Below are 21,148 nucleotides of genomic sequence, written 5' to 3'. Positions count from 1 at the left end.
CCCCTTATCTGGGGTTCAGACTGGGAAGACAAGCTTACTCGTTCAGAGTAATGCCTTTCAGGCTCAACATAGCGCCCAGGATCTTCACCAAATTGGGAGAAGCTGTGGTACAGGAACTGAGATCTCAAGGTATCAAGCTCGTGGCTTATCTGGACGATTGGCTAATCTGGGCCTCCAGCGACTCCGAATGTCGGAAGTCGACCAAGATAGTCATTCAGTTCCTAGAGTATCTGGTTTTCATATAAACACAAAGAAATCTCGCCTAACCCCGGCAGACAAATTTCAGTGGCTGGGCATTCCAGTGGGACTTAAGCACCCCACAAACTTTCAATTCCCCAGCAAATGCAAAGAGATAGCCAAAGCAACAAGACAGTTTCTCAAGTGCAAGCGAGCCTCTCGTTGCACTCAAGAAAGAATCCTGGGTTCCCTTCAGTTTGCGTCAGTAACAGACCTTCTCCTCAAAGCAAAACTGAAGGACATAAATCGAGTGTGGCGGGCGAGCCAATTATCAAATTCAGGGACAAAGTCTCCCTCATACTTCAATCTTAAAGAAAAGAGTCACCCCCTGGACAACGGCCAAGAGTCTTTCAAAGTCGATTCCATTACAATTTTCCCCTCCAGCCCTGATCATCCACACGGACGCATCTCTGACCGGTTGGGGGGGTTACTCACAATACAAGAAGGTTCAAGGAATCTGGTCGAGCCACTTTCGTCACTTCCACATAAACATTCTGGAAGCAATGGCAGTTTTCTTGACTCTGAAACGCTTACGTCCGGCCAGGAACATACATGTCAGATTAGTTCTGGACAGTGCAGTGATCGTTCACTGTCTGAACAGAGGAGGTTCCAAGACAAGTCACATAAATCACGTAATGATAGCAATCTTTTCATTAGCAATGAAAAACCATTGGCACTTGTCAGCCACACATCTGTCAGGAGCAAGGAATGTGATTGCAGATTCTCTGTCAAGAACGACTCCTCTGGAATCGGAATGGTCTCTAGACAAGAAATCCTTCAATTGGATTTGCGACAGATTCCCGGCTTCAGGTGGACCTGTTTGCCACGGAATCAAATCACAAACTCCCATGTTATATAGCTCCACAACCTGGACCCTCGGGCTTATGCTACAGATGCAATGTCAATAGATTGGAACAGATGGCAGAAAGTCTATCTGTTTCCTCCAGTAAATCTTCTGTGTGGTTTTACACAAACTCAGATCATTCAAAGGTCAAATAGCCTTAGTAGCCCCAACTGGCCAAGAGCAATTGGTTTCCCGTTCTGTTGGAGCTGAAACTCAGAGCCTTGCAAATTCCTCATCCAATGTTAACCAAGTAGTGCAAACTCAGACTGTGTCAGCTTCCTCAGAATGCTGAATGCCCTAACTTTATGGATTTCATGAAGTTTAAAGTCAGAAAAATGCTAATGTTGATCCTCTAAACACAATGTTTTTGGAATCAGATAAGAGAGTCTACTCTTTGTCAGTATGATTCGGCAGTAGAAAGAAAACTTGCTAAATTTCTGAAAGAGTCAGACGTTCATACTATGACTACAAATCTTACGATCTCATTTTTTAAGGCCCTTTTTGACAAAGGTCTGGCGGCTAGTACCATTACTACAACTAAATCTGCCTTAAAGAAAGTATTCCAATGGGGATTTAATATTGACCTAACAGACTCATATTTTTCATCTATTCCTAAAGCTTGTGCCGTCTTAGACCAACAACCCGTCCTAAAACGGTTTCTTGGTTTTAAATGACGTTTAAAAATTAGCCTCAGACATAAATAATGAATCTTGCTCTTATTCGACTCTTCTTAGAAAAACTTTGTTTTTAATTAGCCTAGCTTCAGGAGCTAGAATCTCTGAACTGTCAGCCCTTTCTAGAGAGTTGAATCATGTGGATTTCCTCCCATCAGGAGAGGTTCTACTCTCTCCAGATCAAATGTTTTTAGCTAAGAATGAAGACCACTCTAATTAGGTGGTCTCCCTGGAAGATAATACCTCTTCCGAAGATCCTTCTCTATGTCCGTGGTTACATTAAAGCCTACCTGGAAAGGACCTCTCGGAGGTCTTCAGGTCCACTTTTTGTTAGAGAAAATGGTGGAACCATCTCCTTGAATAGCATTAGACAACAAATACTTTATTTTATTAAACAAGCCAATCCGGATTCAATCCCCAAGTCCATGATATCCGGGCTGTAGCCACCTCAGTTAATTATTTCCAACATATGAATTTTTGAGGAAATTAAGAAATATACGGGCTGGAAATCCCTAGAGTCTTTAAAGCGTCACTACCTTAAATCCTGGAGGCTCTGAAGTTTTCTGCTGTTGCTGCAGGAACATTGTTTCCCCAGAGTCAGCTTAATATTATATTATTTTATTATTTGTAATTTGTTATTTGTAATATGTATAATTGTAATTATATTATATTTTAATTGCACCTACCAATTGGTATACCTCTCACCTACCTGCCTTTAAGATTGTATTCCCGTCCTTCCTATCTTGTTGTCTGGGTTTGGGGTTGCTTACAATCCACTCCTGGCTTTGTTTTTACTACCTTTGTTGTTAAATTTTCACCAAATCTTGTTATTTTGGGTGATGGTTTCTAGTTTAATTATTAACCTTAATATTGTAACTACATCATTTTTGCATTAATTAAGATAGTTATAGCCCTTTTATACATATTTATATTATTTTCTATTTTGGATAAGTAAAAAGCATATTCCAAATTAATTTTTATTTTATCCTTTTAAGTTTACAAGTAATGTTGGTCATTCTCTGTAATAGGTATTTCATGCACGACACAGGGCGAGCCCAGAAAAGGGATTTTGTGAAGGAAAATCTATTTCTGGGTGAAGGCCTGTGTCACTTCAGTGAACCCTCCTCTCTATATTTCCCACCCTGGACTAGCCAAAAAGCTTGGGTGCTATTTCGATGGTGCATTACGGGTAGAATTAGTAGTAGCGTGGTGGGACCGTTGTGTCGGCACCTCTTAGGCAGAGGGGTTTTTGGAGAGGAGGAGTCTATTGGGTTAAGTGTCTGTGGTAGTGGCTTCCACTCGCTCCTAGATGACATACCGACATCCTATAAGGATGTATCAACCAGAGGTATTAACTCTGGCATCCTATTAGCTGTATAGCTTTTTCTTTGGTATATCTAGCAATTTTTATACCTAGAAATGTGTGCTGTATATGGACATTTCACTGAGCCGACACAGGCCTTCACCCAGAAATAGATTTTTCCTTCGTCAAAATCCCTTTTTTAATAATAATAATACAGTGTCGATAGTGGTGATGGTAGTTAACTATTGACATTTCAGGGGTTAGCCTATCATTAAATTTCTCAGCAGGATTTAAGGTTTGCTTTTTATACTCAGCATATAAGACAACCCCCCATTTTGGGTGAGGTTTTTGAATTATTTGTAAGGTTAAAAGGTCGTCTTATATGCCAGCATATATGGTTTGTCATCAGTCAAGTTCACCTAGCCAACTCTCAATGTTGACTTGTGGTGTAGAGGTAAAGTTGGTTCATAATGTTTCTTGCATAAATAGGCTGTTGCTGCAAACAATGTGTTGTTTTCTAGCATCAGGTTTAATACTTCTCAGTTTGCTAGGAGTTTCATCTTGGCCTCAATTAAAATGTGTAATACTGTAGTTTACCAAGTGCAGTTCTGGAATCTTCTGATCTCCAAATGTGTAAGCAAGGAGCAAATTCGTTCCTGCTCTCTGCTAACGTCTCATGAATTACAGGTGTGTCAATTTTATTTTCTGTTGTCTTATTTGTTTATCACCATTTCCTATAATGCATCACTTTCTGTAGGCTGATTTCCCTTTGGAGACCTCTAGGGTTTATAGTCTGCTGACTATCCATAAGGGATTTCAGCTGAAGATTTAAAGAAAGAAAGAAAAGAAGCAGGGGCCGACAGTTTCCCTTTACCTCTGTCAGTTGGCAAATCAGTTGCATGAGTAGGAGGTTCACTGCATTGCTGAGTTGTCAGTCAGGTATACTCTGGCCAGGAGGAATGTTCAGGCAGTCCAATTCAGCAATGAAGGTAGGTAGTAGGGTTAGAATGGTCCGTATGCCATTGAAAGGGAAAAGACTGTTTTAGCTTAAAAGGAACACCAGTTATTGACCTGTTTGCTAAGTGGCTGAATAGGAAGCTCCTGGTGTTCTGCTCTTTTGGTGCTAGAAGCCTAGGCAACCCTGGAGGATGCCTTCAAGTCCTGGTGTTCCGCTCTTCTGGTGCTAGAATCCTGGGCAGCCCTGAAAGATGCATTGGAAGCACCCGTGGTACAGTCTGGATGTATGCCTTTCCTCCATTCAGTCCAATCTATCAAGTGATCAACCATGTGTTCATCACCCTGAGTTCTGAATGACCCTGGTAGCTCCTGTTCAGTCCTATGCTGAGTGGTGTTGTGATCTGCTGACTTAGCAGGCTCTCAGAGAGATTTCCCCTTTGACCACTCTCCCACATGTTGAGAGGTTCATCGTGTGATACAGTCTTTCCAGTTGCCTGCTCAGAGGTTATATACAGTAGTGGCTGTTGCAAGAGAGAGGCTTTTCTTGCAGGGCTGCATAGACATCTGGATACCTCCAAAATCGTTGACTTGTGTACCAGTGGAAGTGGGCCACCTGTGATTGGTGTCATAGAAGGGGTCATCCCCCTTTCAGCTGATTGTGGACATCCCTGTCTTCCCTCATCAAGACGAGCTTCTCTCAGTCTTTGTGGTGAATGGCAATTGCTCTGGCTTGAGCCCGGTCCACAGAGTGAAGGGTATAAATCTCTATTGACTTGGTTGAGCTGTGTATGCTTGTGAGGAACTCCAAGGAGTCTTACTCTCCTCTAGAATTATATGTGACTTTAGTCCTCTTCAACCTAAGTCAGATGCCATATGAGCCCTTGGATGAAGCCTCAGACTGAGACCTCATACTCAAGAATGTTTTCTTGCTAGCCTCAGCCTTATGAAGCATACTGTATTAATGACCTTTCGGGTTTGGAATCTCTTTTGTTCTTGCTTATTCGGAGTTTTGGGCAAAAACCCTGAATTTCTCAGTTCCTGATGAAAGATACAAACTTACAATTTCTTCTTGCCTTGATTTTGTGGTCTGAGTAAGAGGCTTTATGCATGTTATGAATCATAAGGTGCTACTTATGAAGGACCTGACCTCTTAGACCAGAGTGTCAGTTCTTCTTTGCTAATCCTGGCAAGCTCAAGAAGGTATTGTTAAGGAACACCCATTCTTTTTTAGCTTTGTGTTGTAATCAAACAAACACAACTCTTCTGGCAAAGTAGACAGTTGAGCAGTTTGTGTGAAAGCTCAAGTAGTCATGATAATGTAGGCAGGTGTCTGAAGCATTTGACCATCTTTACCTCTTTCTACCACAGAGTCATTGTCCACAGGTCCCTAGACGCCTTCTCCTTAGAACCTGTGGTGGCTACTCAACAGGTTGTGTAGTCACCCAAGCCCCTTTCAGACAGAAAAATATCTCGCCTAAGGCGCTCTCATTCTTTCTCCTCTCTCTTTGAGGCAGGTTCAGACGTAGGTGGCTACTCAGTCAAGCACATAGGGACATAAGGGTGGACTGATTGGTAGCAATTTTCTCATATTCTTCCTCCTCTGTGTGGCAGGTGCAGTAGGTGGCTACTCAGTCAAGTACCTAGTTGTGGGGTTTTGGCTGATAAGATGCCACTCACTTGACTTTTCCCTTTTAACAAGATGGACATTTTCGGTGGACAGTAGGGCCTACAATCTAAAGCCATCAGTTGTACTGGCTAGGTTAAGGTGCTTTCAGTTGTACTGGCTAGGTTAAGGTGCTTTCAGTTGTACTGGCTAGGTTAAGGTGCTTTCTGACTTGTCACCCCATGTAGGGTCACATGTGGTTCTCTGAGGACTCCTTCTTGAGCGAGATCTCAGACACATCTCATTCGAGCTCAGTCCTTTGTTGGCCGAGTCGGTTGAGCTTCAGACTGTCACACGATGGGCCGGAGTTCAATTCCCAGATGGCTGATGAAGAGTTAGAGGAATTTATTTCTGGTGATAGAAATTCATTTCTCGCTATAATGTGGTTCGATTCCACAATAAGCTGTAGGTCCCGTTGCTAAGTAACCAATTGGTTCTTAGCCACGTAAAATAAGTGTAATCCTTCGCCAGCCCTAGGAGAGCTGTTAATCAGCTCAGTGGTCTGGTAAAACTAAGGTATACTTTTTTTTCAGTCCCTTATTGCTCTCTCATCCTTATGCCTGCTCACTGTCATGACTTGGAATGTAACATTTTTGGGTGAAGATCCAACTTGTCAGTCAGATAAGAGACAACCTCCCGCTGAGGTGGTGAATCTCCTACACAGAAGCATTTATTTTGTCAGCTTATAGCACTTCATGGATTATCCTGAGTTTTCCATGCTTTTTTTATTTCTAGAACTCCACATTAATTTTCAAATCAGTTTGTTGAGTTGGGTAAGTATTTAAAACATTTATTTGCCATTACTGAAAAATAATTGTCTTGTCAGGACTTATATTTTAATGCAAAAACCACTAAAATGAAACAAATATGTTTTTATAGGACATTTATATGTATATCATACAAAACCATAATCATAAGATGTCATTGTCTCTAGAGAACTGTCCCAGTCACACCAGTGGCTTTAGAGTATGGCTGTCCCATCATCTGTTGCTACATAACTACCCTCATAGTGTTGTGGTGTTGAACTGAACAGTATGAGTATGTTGCTGGTCAAAGAGTAACACCCCCTCATATTTAATTGGTCAGTGAAAAATACATTTTTGTAATATGAAAACAGCTTGTTCATTACAATTCATTAATCATAAGATGCATGTACAGGAATTTAGGAGGGGAATTAGTGATTATACCCCTAAAGGAATGACATACGGCCCAGAAGATGGCACCCTTTGGACCGTTTAGAACAAGCTCCTTGTAAAGAAGTTTCACAGTAGCCTTAGGTACAGCTAAAGAGTGAGAGAACCACAGTCTTGGTCAGAGAAGGTAGTCTTTGCTAAAGACAAGGCAATTATTTTTGCCTTATTTTGGGCTAAGTACAGTTTTGGTTTAGGCCCTTACCTACAAGAGTATCTTGACCTAGCCTGAAGTCACAAGGGCTTGAGGAACTTGAACCCCTGGGAGTCCAGTACAGTACTGACTTAGAATTGTTGGAATTGCACTGAAAGGATTAAGCCTGATGTAAAGGTTCTGTGTACAGTGATTCGGCTACTAGAGCTTCTGAAGAGTAGGAATGTAATGTCTTTTCATTAAGTCTTTGGTTAAGGACTTTAATGCTAATGGAAGGTAAGCCACTTGACATGAGAGCAATGTCTACAACTTTTAAATTTTGAAAAACCTTAAACTTGGATAAGATATTGAAGTCACTCACTGGCATGGTAATCTTGTATTTGCTATGGTTTATCTTCATGGTGCAGAGATTAAATATGATTATTGCAGAGCATTAACTCCTCAGGTTTGTGCAGGGGATATTATGCCTTGAACCGATAGGTAGCCTTTTTTGGCCTACTGCATCAGGTACTTTGTCATAACATACAGCACTTTATGTAGATATATAGTATAGCAGTACCTAAATTTCCTTCTTCCTCTCTAGATGTAGATGCTAAGGTATATTTACCTATTGTTGATACTGTTTTGTTGACGTGTTGTAAACATAATATCACTGGATCATATTCTTTTAGTAATCTTTGTATTCCTCTTAGGTGTAAACTGGTTTGTAGACCATTTATGTTCCATTGTATGATATAGCTATTGAAAATATTATGTTATAGGGGTCCAGTTTTACTTTCTTTTTTTGTATTATCAACTTGGATTTTTTCTAATAATTTACTCATGACATTCATTTGTTTTTCTTTAAAATATACTAAGTGCTCAATGCACATGTACTCTTTTTCATGGTTACTCAAATCCATGGTTTCTTTTTTTTCTGTATTTCATAAAATTTCTTATAATGTTTGTTAAACCACCTTTTGTTATGTTTTTGTTATTATTGCATAATTCAATGAGACAATCATTACATCCACCTGCATTATCATGTATACTTCTTTTTTCATTTGTTCTTGTACCAGTTACCCTTGACATAATCATTGTTATCTGTGGTATGGTTCTCTTTCACTTCTTCAGCGTTTTGGATGTCTGCCTTTATAGGTTTAACTGTTATTTTAGGAGATAGAGGTATATTCTTAGCTTGTTTTTGTTTTTGTTCTTTCCTCATATCTTTGGTTTAACTGATGTTTCTCTGATAATAGGTGGTTTCTTCAATTTGGGTGGTGCTCTCTCCAAAGGCCTTTTTTTATCTTCAATTTCCAGTCCATCACGAACCTCCTCTGTTACTTTTGTAGTAGCATCTTCCTATGTTCCTATTTGCATTAATATTTCAAATGAATTGGATACAATACTACCCATCCCATTTGTACCCGTTTCTTTATTCTTTACCATTTTAGTTTTGATTTCTAAAGCATTAATTTCAAATTTCTTCTTGAGATTTACATTTCTGTGCTCTGTATGCATTTTTGTTTCATTATTGGTTCTTGTTACTGAAGAATATGCATGTTCCTTAGATGGAACTTGAATTTCTCTCACTTTCAATTCTAATTTAGCTTCTTTTACAGACATTCCAGTTCTTTCTTGTAATATTTTTAACTCTGTATTGTATATATAGTACATAACATTCTTTGGACCTTGCATGATGGTCTTGCCCACACTTTGGTTCACTGCACTTCCACTGTGTGGCATGTTCTTCAAATCCACAATACGTGCACACATGTTCATTTCAACAATATTTTTTCACATATTTTTGTGGCTCTGGGACATATGGTCTTACTTCTCTGGTTTGGTCTAAAATTTTTATTTTCTGAGGTAGATCTTGACCTTCAAATTTTATTTTTGTGATATTTAATATTTGTTTATTCTGTTTACTGCACTTGGTAGATCATATAGTTCACAATCCTGTACTTTTATGTATTTCTTTTTAAGTGAGTCTAATAGTATGTTCTTTTCAACTGGCTCGTTATTATTCTCGAGAAGTACAGTGGTGCCATGAATACTGTTCATAGTATAATTTTTTTTATTATTTATTTATGTTATCTATATTTTTTATTGATAAATAATCTTCAGACTGAGTTTTTGTTGAGGCTTCTATAAGCAATGTCTTTTCTTTTATCTGTCTAAACGACATTTCAGTCGTAGAATGTCTGCTCAGTAAAAAATTTTCCAACTTGAGTGCTGGTATTTTTTGGTCAGTTTCTAAGGTTAGAAACTTGACCAGCTTCCACTCACAAAGAGGAAGTCGAAGTGAGTCAAGTCTGGGTCAAGACGATATTTAATTTATTTAGGTTTGCTCTGAACTGGAGCACAGGGTTCCAGTGTAATTACACTGGAATGTTTCTTGGATTTTTCTAAGCAGAGGTTGCCAGAGGAGGAGGTTACAGCAGTTGTCAGCTGTGCCGAGACAGTACCATCAAAGGGCCCATGGGGTACTCGAATCTTTATTTCTACTTATCATAAAGATTTCAGAGAAAAATTAAAATTAAACCTGAAAACTTTAAAAAGATATAATTAGCCTTTCATGAAGTTTATTCTTCCACCAGTGGCACAAGTGTAAGCAAACCCGCTTGCTAGGACCGAAGGTATTACAGAATACTATCATCCCCACTCTAATCATGTTATGGGCAAACCAGATAGAATGCCGAGAGTCCTATCCCCAGAACCAGACCCCCTTGGAATCTGTGGTCCAGCCCTAAAGAATAGTTCCGCCTTTGAGCTATCAGTCTGATAACTCTCAGGTCCGAACATTATCAGGCAGTTTATGGTCCTACCACAGTTCTCACTATTTAGCTTCGGATATAAACCCAATGCCAGCTATGATATCTTTTCCTATTTAGGTTGAATAAATTTTAGCAAAAGTGGAAAATTCCACAAAAATTATATATGAGACTCTTGGACTCATCCTTGGGAACAGATTCCGGGAGTTCAAGAGCCCCCTCACCACATCAAGGCGGCCCCACATTGAGGGGGCTCCTTCACACTGATATGTTATGCAGTTTTCTCTCTTCTGGAGACCAAATCCCTGAAACTTCCATGTCTCCCAGAAGGCTCCCCAACCCAGATCTGAAGTTTCTGAATACAAGGAAAGGCTGGGGCTCAGGGGAAGGAAACTCACATCAGGATGTCATCTCCGATGACCGACGTCTACAACTGCTAGAGGCACTCCTCATCCAACAAGAGAAGCCCTCTCTGAATACGACGCAGGAAGTGCTCTTCCTTCCTACAAATATAAGAAGGACAATACTATAATACCAAGACCTGCAACTGACACCAGAACGAGTGACACCCCCGGCTTAGAAACACCAGATCAGACGAACAATCCTGCTGCCAATGGGAATAGACGTAGGAGAACACCAGGCTGTGACATACAATATCACGCACTGCCTAGTGATGCCACGTCCCTACCCCGCCGGTCAGCGAGACTGCAGCAGCGTGACCTTCGTGCCTGAAAAGTTGGCTTGAAGAAAACTTTCACTGGCCAGTAGGAGACCAGCACCCCACCCCGGCTGATCAAAATTCAGCAAGAGGCCTACCCCTTGCTGACCCCGACTGTATATTGAGTAGACCCATCCATCAACATCAATCTACTCCTACCCTCAGCCATAATCATACCCAGTTGCAACTGGGAGACATGTTGGCGAAATAATTGTACTGTATACTCTAATTGACAAATACATACACAGACATATGGAGTCCCTGAATTTCGACTATATTTCTCTTATTTCTCTCCTGAAGATTATTAACATCAGAACGTTACTCACCCGATGCAGTAACAGAGAAAAAGTAATAATTAGAAAAATAGAGAAGACTATACAAATTAAATGCAGCAATTTCACATAACATTACCTGCTTAAAAGAGGGTTTTCTCTTGAAATATAATAATAATAACCTCCTTCTTCTTCTTCTTCTGAAGAGTCATTGAACCTTGGTCAGTCTTCAGTATAACAACACATGAGGCATTGGTATTCAATAGGCATATTAATCCAAGTTCCTTTGCATAACAGATCCTATGAGTTCCACTTGACTAAGTGTAGGATTTAGCTGCTCAGTCCTTTCTATATAAGATGACATTCAGGCTATATTATGAATATATAATGAGATTTTGGTGAAAAATATATGTTTCCTCCAAAATAAAATTATATTTTAATGCAAACCCATTACTCATCATTGGAGCTCCCTTCTCCTGACCCCTCCTGTTTTCTCAGTTAGCTGTCTAGGTAAATAATGTGAAGCAGTTATAAAGTGCCGGGGGTTCAGTGATCTGTACGTGTATGTACAGAGCTTCCTTCTGGCTACCATTTTTATTATGTTTGTCAAACAAAGGACAATTGTCTTGGATTTTGCACACCACAAAATTGGCTATGAGTAATGGGTTTGTAAGGAAAAAATTGTTTTAAAAGAAGTTTCTTATATTTTTCTTCCTCTCCTTTTTTTTTGCAACAGTGGAAGTCAGTAATGTGACTGGTGGCCATTCTCCTGGTGTGGTTCTAGGAGAACGTGATGTATGCATTGGCACAATTTATGGTGGTACATCAATCAGCATCCTTCGTCATCCATCCACTCCTACTGTTGCAGCCCACCTTGATGTTTATACTCAAATTAAGTTAGTTCTATGATGCTTTTATATGATTTTTGTCTTGGTCTTAAAAGATGAATTTTTTAATGGTCACATGAGGGTACAAACCATTTTCCTTACCAGTCTGTAAGGTCTGGCCATATCCTAAATTCAAGTTACTGTACTTTATTACTAGTGATTTCTTTTTAGCAATGATGGTGTCTCTGTCACTAGTAGTATATATTACTTTTTGTTATGTTCCCACCAAATGCAAACCTGCCTTGCTTTTGATTATAAGAACTTTGCTTTCAACCTTATACCTTTTTCATAGTGCTATCCTTCTGCATCAGTGATATTATTACTAAATTGATTAGTGTTTTTTAACAAAATTGCAAAATTGTCAAAAATCCCAATGCAGATCTCTCTAAGTGTAACCCTTCATCTAACAAAATGGTAATATTTCTCTTATCATTTCAATGATGTCACCTAAAAAATTCCAAATAATGTAACCACCTTTATTTATACTAATAATAAATCTGATAGGGATGTGTCATTCAGTGATGTTGGCCATGCTCTGAGCTGATGTCTTTCTTTGGTTAATGAAATTTGGTAATTACAGTATGCAACCTCAAAGATATCATTGCTATTATATATTCAGTGAAAAATATTTATACTTCATTTTGGAATTAAAAATATCAGAACACTGTGGCATGTTGAGATTTACTCATTATTATGGGTAATTACTGTAGGCAGATTTATCTAGGAGTATATTTTGTTTGTTTTAGCCCCTTGTTATACTGTAGTAGATGAAATGAAGTTAATGACCCTTCAGCCAGTTTCAAGCCCAGGCAGATGATGAGGTTTATGTCTATTAATGAAAAACAGGTTTTGACAGGAAAAACCCATACTGTATTTGGCACCTGATGTGAGTCTTCAAGTAACTTACCCCATTGGAGCTTCTTGAGACAGAGTGATTAATATCAAGAATTCTCTCAACTGGTGTAGACTGGAATAGTACCCTTTTTGGTACAGTGATGGATTATAAATGTACAATGCAGAAGGCTCTTTATCCCACCTACAGCAGCTACCTGGGTGGCCACAGTTAACCTGTGTCTCTGCAGATGTGACAACAATGGCATGGGTAAGCTGAACCCTCAGTACCCTTACTTACCGGGTCTGTGAAAGGAGCATCCATCAAAGGTTCCCACACTTTTTCACAGGGAAAGTGGGTGGGGTTGAGGACTCCCCTGGCTACCAAAAGTAGATTTTACTTTTATCAAGGAGCATATAAAACGAATTGACTAGTGACAAAACATCCTAGCTGTTGAAGAAAGAATCTCAACTGCCCAGAAGAAACAGTCCCTGGTTAAAACTATGTTAGGGATCATCTCCTTTCTTCTGTTCTGGGTTCCTATGGGAAATTAACAGTGAATAAAGAGCAATAAAGAACCTATAGATCTGTTAACTTATGACAATTAAGTGACTTACCCAGTCTTGTTGAGAGGGAATGTACAATACCCATTCTGTCCCAGCAGTTTCTCAGAAGTGCCATGGCATCAGAGAGACACGTTGTTTTCAGCTAGGGGACCTGAGGGACTTACCATAACTTCTGCTGACACCCAGTGCAATCAAACCTATAAAGATTCGATTACCCTTCGGCCCTCAGATGATACTGTTTCGGCACAGATGACGACCGCTGAAACCACCTCTGATAACCTTTGTTTGGAAAAATCTAGAAAACCTTCTAGTGTAGTGACACTTGAACCCTATGCTCCAGCACAGAGCAAAGGGAAATTGATCAGAAATATATGTGAAATAGGACCAGGAATATTTGAAACATTTTGTGATAATATTTGATGTTTAATCCGGAAGATTCTAGTTGTGATATTTTTAATGTGTACAGAGACATTGTAAAGTGTTTTGGCTGAGAGCCCAAGATATCACCTGAAGGTCAAGGAAAGTTGACAGTAGAATCGACCTCAGCAAAAGAAAGTGAAAAATTAAAAGCATTATTGCATCTTGGAAGAGTTAAAGTGACTGCAGTACATGCTTGTTGGAATTATTCCAAGGGAATGATATATGCACCCTAACTAATGACGTACTCGGAGAAACTGATAGGAGAATTAAAAGATCAAGGTGTGATTAGAATTGAAAGAATGAAGAAGATGATCAATGGAGCCGTAGTTCCACTTCCAAATTTAATTATTACGTGTAATTCTGCTCGATTGCCTAATATAATAAAAGCAGCATGGTTACGTTTTAAGGTTAAGCAGTATATCCCAAGAGTGAGGAGAGGTTTTCATTGTCAAGAATTTGGACATAAGTTAGGGTCTCACTGGCAGAAGCTACAAGGCAAGCCTGCCACATGCATTAAATGTGGTGAATCAGAGTATGGTACATGTAAAAAAGAAGGAAGATGTATACATTGTGGAGACAATCATCTATTATCTTAAAGAAAAACAAACATTAAGGGTAACTGAACGTATCATGTTTAGAGGGGCAAAAGAAGGAGTATTGAATCAGTATGTCAGACGTGGGATATCCTTTTCCAATGTTGCTGCCAACCGAAGAAAAAATATAAATGCTACCAGGGGTGCTTCCCTTTGCCATGTAAAGGGAAGATCAGTGGCAACCTATGGTCATGCCTCTTTGGAGATTGCGCCAGTGGTCTCTGGCACCCCTGCCTCTTTGGAGGCAGTGCCAGTGATTTCTGGCACTTCCACCTCTTTGGAGGCAGTGCCAGTGATTTCTGGCACTCCTGCCTCTTTGGAGCCAGTGCCAGTTGTACTTGGCACTCCCACCTCTCTGGAGTCTGTGCCAGCTATACCTGGTGTGTCAGCTTCTTTGGAGGCTGCACCAGCTTAGCGGACTCTCCTGCATCATTGGAGGCTGTATTATCAGTATCTGGTGCTTGTGGCTTCCTGGAGTCTACACCAGCTGTAACTGGTTCTCTTACTCTTTGGAGGATGCACCAATTCTGACCCTCACACCCCTCTTCAGGCAGCGCCAGCTTTGGTTTTCCTAAGATTGATAACCCTCTGAAAAGAATGGCATCCATTAATCAGTCTGCTGGGAAAAAGAATGAGCAAGGCAATAAGCTGAAAGCACTTAAAAGAGGGTTCAATTTAACAGCCTCAAAAGCAAAGTAGAATTCATTAATTTTCTTAAGTGGAACTGTCAGGGATTAAGAGCTCAGTGGGAAGAACTAAGGCTGCTCATATCAGAAGTGGCTTCTGTATGTATAGCTTTGCAGGAGACCATGATTGGTAATAATATGTGTCCCAGCCTACGAGAGTATATGGCCTCTCATTCCACCTATAATGTAAATGTAGGAAGCCATGGGGGTGTAGTTTTGTATGTTCGTAATGACACCCCACAAAATCCTATTAGTATCCAGTCTACATTGCAAGTGATAGGTGTGCAGATCCATTTACAAAGAAAATATACTGTATGCTCTCTCTATCTGCCACCTAGTGAGGTCTTCCCCATTGATGAATTTAAATCCCTCATTCATCAGCTACCACGTCCCTTTGTTATTCTGGGAGATATGAATAGTAGAAACCCTTGGGGCATCATCGCCAATCAAAGAGGAAATTGCCTGTGTTCCATCATAGAAAGTGAAAATGTAGGAATCCTCAACAGCGAGTCTACAAATTTTCACATTCAAACAGGCATGTTATCAGCAATTGATTTATCGATATGCAGTGATGTCGGCCTTATTGATTTTAATTGGAGAGTGATGAATGATAGATTTACCAGCAACCATTTTCCAATAGTGGTGAATGTAGCTTCAAATCCTCCATCTTCAAGGCTACCTAAATGGAACATTGGTAACTCTGATTGGGGAACATTCAAGGAACACAGCTCAATAGATGACTCAGCTGGTGACTTTCCCTGTATAGATGATGCTCTTGACTTTTTTAACCCTTTCATATCTGTATAGTTATCACATCACTGAGGGTACATGAGCCCCGATGTTCCTGGGAGCGCTCGACAGTGCAAAAAAATAATTATTTCGAAAATTCAGCAAAAATAGAAATTTTATGCCAACAACGTTCATTTTGCTGTCCTTTTTTTCTAAATGTTTATATTTTGTGGTGGAATAGTCAGAATAAGAGTCCCAGCCCTCTAAATACGAAAAAATGTGAGTTATTTAACGAAAAAAATAAAATTCTTTACTTATTTTTATATTTTCGTTCGTAACCCAAAAACTATGAAAGTCAGACAAATGAATTATTTTTTATGAGAAAGCCAATAAAATTCCCTAAATATTGACATATAAAACAATGGAAAACGAATAAGTCCAGTTGGTGAAAAAATTGATAGAAAAGATGGTGGAGAAACAGAGCGCTCTGCCCGGCCTATGGTGAGAATTATCGCTAGAAAAATTTTTTTTTGAAGAGCCCTATCTCGGTTATTTTTTCATAGAAATTACTTTGTAAATATACGAAAAGTAGAGGAAAAGTTGAAGAATAAAGGAAAGTCAAGAAAAAATGGCTTTGGTAATGGCAACAGTTTCATTTTGACGTTATAAATTGATCGAAACGAAAAAAGTTACCGTTGTCAACATTATTGTTCGTAGCTCAAAACTATAACAGTTAGGCGAATGAATTATTTTTTATGAGAAAGCCAATACAATTCCCTAAATATTGACATATAAAACAATGGAAAACGAATAAGTCCAGTTGGTGAAAAATTGATAGAAAAGAGGTGAGAAACAGAGCGCTCTGCCCGCCTATGGTGAGAATTATCGCTAGAAAAATTTTTTTGAAGAGCCCTATCTCGGTTATTTTTCATAGAAATTACTTTGTAAATATACGAAAAAGTAGAGGAAAAGTTGAAGAATAAAGGAAAGTCAAGAAAAATGGCTTTATATAACGGCAACAGTTTCATTTTGACGTTATAAATTGATCGAAACGAAAAAAGTTACCGTTGTCAACATTATTGTTCGTAGCTCAAAACTATAACAGTTAGGCGAATGAATTATTTCTTATGAGAAAGCCAAGAAAATTCTCTAAATATCGACATATAAAACAATGAAAAACAAATAAGTCCAGTTGGTGAAAAATTGATAGAAAAGTGGGTAAGAAACAGAGCGCTGCCAGGCATACGGTGAGAATTATCGCTAGACATTTTTTTTGAAGAGCCCTACCTCGGATTTTTTCACACAAATTACTTTGTAAATATACAAAAATGTAGAGGAAAGGTTGAGGAATAAAGTGAGAGTCAAGAAAAATGGCTTTGGTAACAGCAACAGTTTCATTTTGACGTTATAAGCTGTTCGAAACGAAAAAAAAATGTTACCATTGTCAACATTATCGTTCGTAGCTCAAAAGCTATAACAGTTAGGTGAATGAATTATTTTTTATGAGAAAGCCAACAAAATTCTCTAAATATCGATATATATGATAGTGAAAAATGAGATTCAGAGCCCTGCCTAAAATCCAGACGTCTCTTATGTGATGCACTAACGAATTTCCGCTAGTTTTACCGTAAAAACTTTGCGAAAGCATGTTGGAAACTGTTCTCGATTGACGTCGCTGTATGTAAACAGCCACACGTGTTTACCCAACCTCGTACGCATGGTCTCTGACAGAAGTGTGGCCTGCCAGGCCTGCGTGGAGTGCGATCAGCTGATGTCATTGTGAGAATTTTGCTACGCCATGGATTTTGCGCATGCACAGTAGAGGAACTAAAAATTTATAGAAAATAGAGATACCAAACAGAGTGTTTCCAATAATGTAATCCTACATTTTATATAAAAAAATGTAAGATACGAGAGAAAACGTGGGTAGGATCAGCTGATTTCATTGTGAGAAATTTACTATGCCAGGGAATTGCGCATGCGCAGTATAGGGACTGCTTGCCTGGCGTATCGATGCCTGGAGTTACACGGTCCAAGGTATGCTTTAGCCTATGGAAACCACCAACTGTCCGAAAATAAAAAAATTTACCCCTACCACACGTCGCATTTAAAAATGTCGGTAAAATTTACGTAAAATTACGTCAGTCAGAAAAGAAGGGGGGTAGGTGGTTGTTGCGTAATATGACGTCAATTGGACAGGAATGGGTTAATACAGTTATATTTTTGGCTGGCCTTCAGTCAATAACTAGGACTCCTGGCATGTTTATCTGCCAACCAATTCCCTGGTGGACTCATAAATGTCAGGAAACTCATAGAACTGAGATTAGCTTTCACCAGATATCACAGACAAAAATGTGAGTATACTTATTCAAAAAAAGCAAGAGCTAATTTCTGCATGGAAATTAAAAAAGTACGAAAGGAATCTTGAACAATTTTCATATCTTCACTAAATTCGAAAACACCCTTAACTTCAGTTTGGAAGAGAGTAGAAAAATAGCTGGCAAATTTACTCCTTGTTAACCCTTAAACGCCTACTGGACGTATCATATGTCAACTAAAACTGTCTGTTGGGTGCCAAGTGGACGCACCCGTGACGTCGACTACAAAAAAATTTCAACCTTTGGTCAACTTTTGACTCGACCGAAATGGTCGAAAAACGCAATTGTAAGCTAAAACTCTTACATTCTAGTAATATTCAATCATTTACCTTCATTTTGCAACAAATTGGAAGTCTCTAGCACAATATTTCGATTTATGGTGAATTTTTGAAAAAACTTTTTCCTTACATCTGCGTGGTAACTCGGCCGAAAATTTCAGAAATTCTTTCGTCATTTTGTCGTAATTTTTGCACTGTTTTATATTAGCCGTTACATAAAGTTTTATATATGAAAATGTTAGCAATTTCATGTAAAATATAACAAAATACAACCCATGGTTGTAGCTTTTATCAGTTTGGAAATATTTTCATATAAATCTCGATAAATGCCAAAATTTCAACCTTGGTCAACTTTGACTCGACCGAAATGGTAAAAAAAATGCAATTGTAAGCTAAAACTCTTACATTCTAGTAATATTCAATCATTTACCTTCATTTTGCAACAAATTGGAAGTCTCTAGCACAATATTTCGGTTTATGGTGAATTTTTGAAAAAACTTTTTTCCTTACGTCCGCGCCAGAAATTCTTTAAATCACGTTGTCGTAATGTTTGCACCGTTTTATATTAGTCGTTACATAAAGTTTTATATATGGAAATGTGCGCAATTTCATGTAGAATACAACAGAAAATAACTCATGGTTGTAGCTTTTATCAGTTTTGAAATATTTTCATATAAATCACAATAACTGCCAAAATTTCAACCTTTGGTCAACTTTAACTCGACCAAAATGGTAAAAAAACGCAATTATAAGCTAAAACTCTTACATTCTAGTAATATTCAATCATGTACCTTCATTTTGCAACAAACTGGAAGTCTCTAGTACAATATTTCGATTTATGGTGAATTTCTGAAAAAAAACTTTTTCCTTACGTCTGCGCTACGTAACTCGGCCGAACATCTCAGAAATTCTTTAATCACGTTGTCGTAATGTTTGCATCGTTTTACATCAGTCGTTACATAAACTTTTATATATGAAAATGTGCGCAATTTCATGTAGAATACAACAGAAAATAATTCATGGTTGTAGCTTTTATCACTTTTGAAATATTTTACATAAATCACGATAACTGCCAAAATTTCAACCTTCGGTCAACTTTAACTCGACCGAAATGGTCGAAAAACGCAATTGTAAGCTGAAACTCTTACATTCTAGTAATATTCAATCGTTTACCTTTATTTTGCAATAAATTGGAAGTCTCTAGCACAATATTTCGATTTATGGCGAATTTTTTGAAAAAAAAGATTTTCCTTACGTCCGCACGATAACTCGGCCGAACATCTCAGAAATTCTTTCGTCACATTGTCGTAATGTTTGCACCGTTTTATATTAGTCGTTACATAAACTTTTACATATGAAAATGTGTGCAATTTCATGTAGAATACAACAGAAAGTAACTCATGGTTGTAGCTTTTATCAGTTTTGAAATATTTTCATATAAATTACGATAAATAGAAAAAATTCGACCTTCGGTCAACTTTAACTCGACCGAAATGGTCGAAAACTGCAATTGTAAGCTAAAACACTTATAGTCTAGTAATATTCAATCAATTAGCTTCATTTTTCAACAAACGGGAAGTCTCTAGCACAATATTTCGATTTATGGTGAATTTTGAAAAACATTTTTTAAGTCCGCGCGTTACGGATCCATGCATCATATTGTGATAATATTTTCTCTGTGTTGCTTTGATCGTTTTAAAATTTGTTATATACCAAAATCATCGCAATTTAGTGTACAATACAAAGAAAAAAATAATCCGTTAGCTTTAACCGTTTTGCTCACAGCGCGATTTGTATAAAATTATATATGAAAAATTTTTTTTGCGCTGTCATATATTTCAATATTTATATATGATAATGATATATTTTTTTCATTTCTGATGGTTGCATACTATACTTCAGCCAATGACAAAAAAAGGAGCCAAAAATGAACTCTTCATCTTAAAAACTAAGCGTGCTGTGATGTTTTAAAAAAAACTTTTTTTCCGCTTCAAGCACTAACTACCAAACGCCACCGGCATACGGGAGACGTTTTTGTAAATAGAGGCTCGGCGTTTAAGGGTTAACCTCCAGTTATCAAGACCAATGGTAGTGAAGTAGCAGATCCCCGGTTAGTGGCAAATGAGTTTGCTAAACATTTTGCTAATGTTGCAAAGAAAAATGATGATTCACCCTATCGAGCTCAAAGAAGGCTAATGGAACAGGTTGAAATTGATTTTAATACATCAAGGAATGAACTATACAGTGTACCTTTTACTAAGAGAGAATTTGAATCAGTCTTAAGTAAATGCAATGAATCAGCTTCTGGACTGAATGATATAACATATTCAGTGATTAAGCTGCTGCTGCTTCTTCTTCTTTCAACCTTATTAATCCCACTGTATAGCAGGGTTGGCTGCTCAAGTCAACTTTTTCCATCTATTTCTATTCCTTGCATCTTCTTCCCCGAGTCCCACCTCACCCATATCCCTCCTCACCCATATCCCTCCTCACCACATCCACCCATTTGATCCACTGACACCCCACACTCCTCCTCCCCATCACTGACAGGTTTTTAGCTCTCTTGATTGGTTCTTCCTCCTCTCTTCTTATTACATGGCTGTAGTATGTCAGACAAGCTTCTGTAGCCTTCTTTATATTACATATACCACATATTCTTCTTATATCTTGACTCTCCCTCCTTTCTGGTAGTGATATTCCAGCAATCCATCTCACCATCCTCATCAACCTCAGTTCTTTCCAACAGTCCCTCCTCTTTGCTCTTAATTGCCCAAGTTTCTGCCCTATATACTGTAATAGTACTGGCCTGATAACTCTCTCATAAATTTTCATTTTGAGCCTTAATGGCATTTTCTTGTCTAAAACAACTCCAGTTACTTTCCTCCATTTTTGCCATGCTTATTTCACTCTCTGCCTCACTGCTTTCTCAGTACCTCCCTCTGCTATTACTGATCCCAGTTAGTTAAACTTTTGTTCTGTTTTAGCACTGTACTATCTTCCACTTGAATATTTAC

At 38.5% G+C, this 21,148-nt stretch overlaps 1 protein-coding gene across 3 annotated transcripts in view; it reads left to right on the top strand.

Annotated features, from left to right (window-relative positions):
• The window catches only part of Bulli (regulator of MON1-CCZ1 complex protein bulli), a 441,067-nt gene that overhangs the window by 145,711 nt on the left and 274,208 nt on the right, over positions 1 to 21,148 (top strand). For all 3 annotated transcript variants that reach the window (XM_067104768.1, XM_067104769.1, XM_067104770.1), the window contains exon 5: positions 11,502 to 11,661. In XM_067104768.1, coding sequence (XP_066960869.1) covers positions 11,502 to 11,661 — 160 coding nt within the window. The remainder of the gene's footprint in view (positions 1 to 11,501; positions 11,662 to 21,148) is intronic.

This window comes from Macrobrachium rosenbergii, chromosome 6 (assembly GCF_040412425.1).
Source record: "Macrobrachium rosenbergii isolate ZJJX-2024 chromosome 6, ASM4041242v1, whole genome shotgun sequence".
NCBI lineage: Eukaryota > Metazoa > Arthropoda > Malacostraca > Decapoda > Palaemonidae > Macrobrachium > Macrobrachium rosenbergii.
Note: the sequence above shows the minus strand (reverse complement) of the source record. Positions and strands in the feature narration are given on the sequence as shown.